Source organism: Sapajus apella, unplaced genomic scaffold, assembly GCF_009761245.1.
Source record: "Sapajus apella isolate SASKATOON/1434 unplaced genomic scaffold, GSC_monkey_1.0 scaffold17608, whole genome shotgun sequence".
Classification (NCBI taxonomy): Eukaryota; Metazoa; Chordata; class Mammalia; order Primates; family Cebidae; genus Sapajus; species Sapajus apella.
In genome coordinates this window covers 1-1,014 of record NW_022454529.1, presented here as the reverse complement: position 1 = coordinate 1,014, position 1,014 = coordinate 1, and the positions used below count along the sequence as shown (strand labels likewise).

Below are 1,014 nucleotides of genomic sequence, written 5' to 3'. Positions count from 1 at the left end.
CCAGCCTCTCTATTGTCTGAGGCCAAAATTCCTAACGACTGTTCTAGCCCAGGAATCTCCCTGAGGTTTCCGTCCTGGGTCTGATTGGAGAAAACTCACCAGGCACCACTGAGCTTCCTCAGGACTCTGATGCTGGTGACCCTGGTTGAGGACTTTTCATCTCTGTAAGGTCATCTGCATTTGCTGCATGTGAGAATAGGTCCACATGTTAAAATGATCTTTTAAAAAATATGTAGAGATGACATTAGGAAACACAGAATTCTAAACTTAGAGAGGTTCACTAGAGAAACTGTCAGAAGGAGATGAAGACCCATATCCTGACAGGAAATCAGCCTCCATCTGCACCTGCCTCTGGGGCTGACTCTGATCGGTGGCTCCTGAGCGCCCCCTGCCGCTGATGCCCCCCAGCGTTCCTGCAGGAGGTTTGTGTCCGGGCTCACACGGGCCTCCCCGCACTGTGTCTCGCACAGTAATACACGGCCGTGTCCTCGGCTCTCAGGCTGCTCATCTGCAGATACAGCGAGTTCTTGGCGTTGTCTCTGGAGATGGTGAATCGGCCCTTCACGGAGTCTGCGTAGTATGTGCTACCCCCATTATAACTAATGTACGCGACCCACTCCAGCCCCTTCCCTGGAGCCTGGCGGGCCCAGTGCATGTGATAGCTGCTGAAGGTGAATCCAGAGGCCGCACAGGAGAGTCTCAGGGACCCCCCAGGCTGGACCAAGCCTCCCCCAGACTCCACCAGCTGCACCTCACACTGGACACCTGCAAACACAGAGACATCCTGGTGAGAAACTGCCACACATACCCACTGTTCCCCTCACTCATGTCCACACACACTCAGTCTCTCTAGTTTCCCGTGAATCACCTTCTAAAATAGCAACAAGGAAAACCCAGCTCAGCCCAAACTCCATGGTGAGTCCTCTGTGTTCAGTGCTGATCACTGAATAGAAACACCTGGGAATTCTGGGGCTGGGCTCCTCTCCCAGAGCTGCAGGGTCAGGGCTGGGCTGG

At 53.9% G+C, this 1,014-nt stretch overlaps 1 gene segment (V, D, J or C); it reads right to left on the bottom strand.

Annotated features, from left to right (window-relative positions):
- Positions 1–421: 421 nt before the first annotated feature.
- LOC116548624 lies at positions 422–1,008 on the bottom strand. The segment is given in 2 exon segments: positions 422–765; positions 869–1,008. Coding segments are annotated over 2 exon segments (375 nt in total).
- Positions 1,009–1,014: the final 6 nt, after the last annotated feature.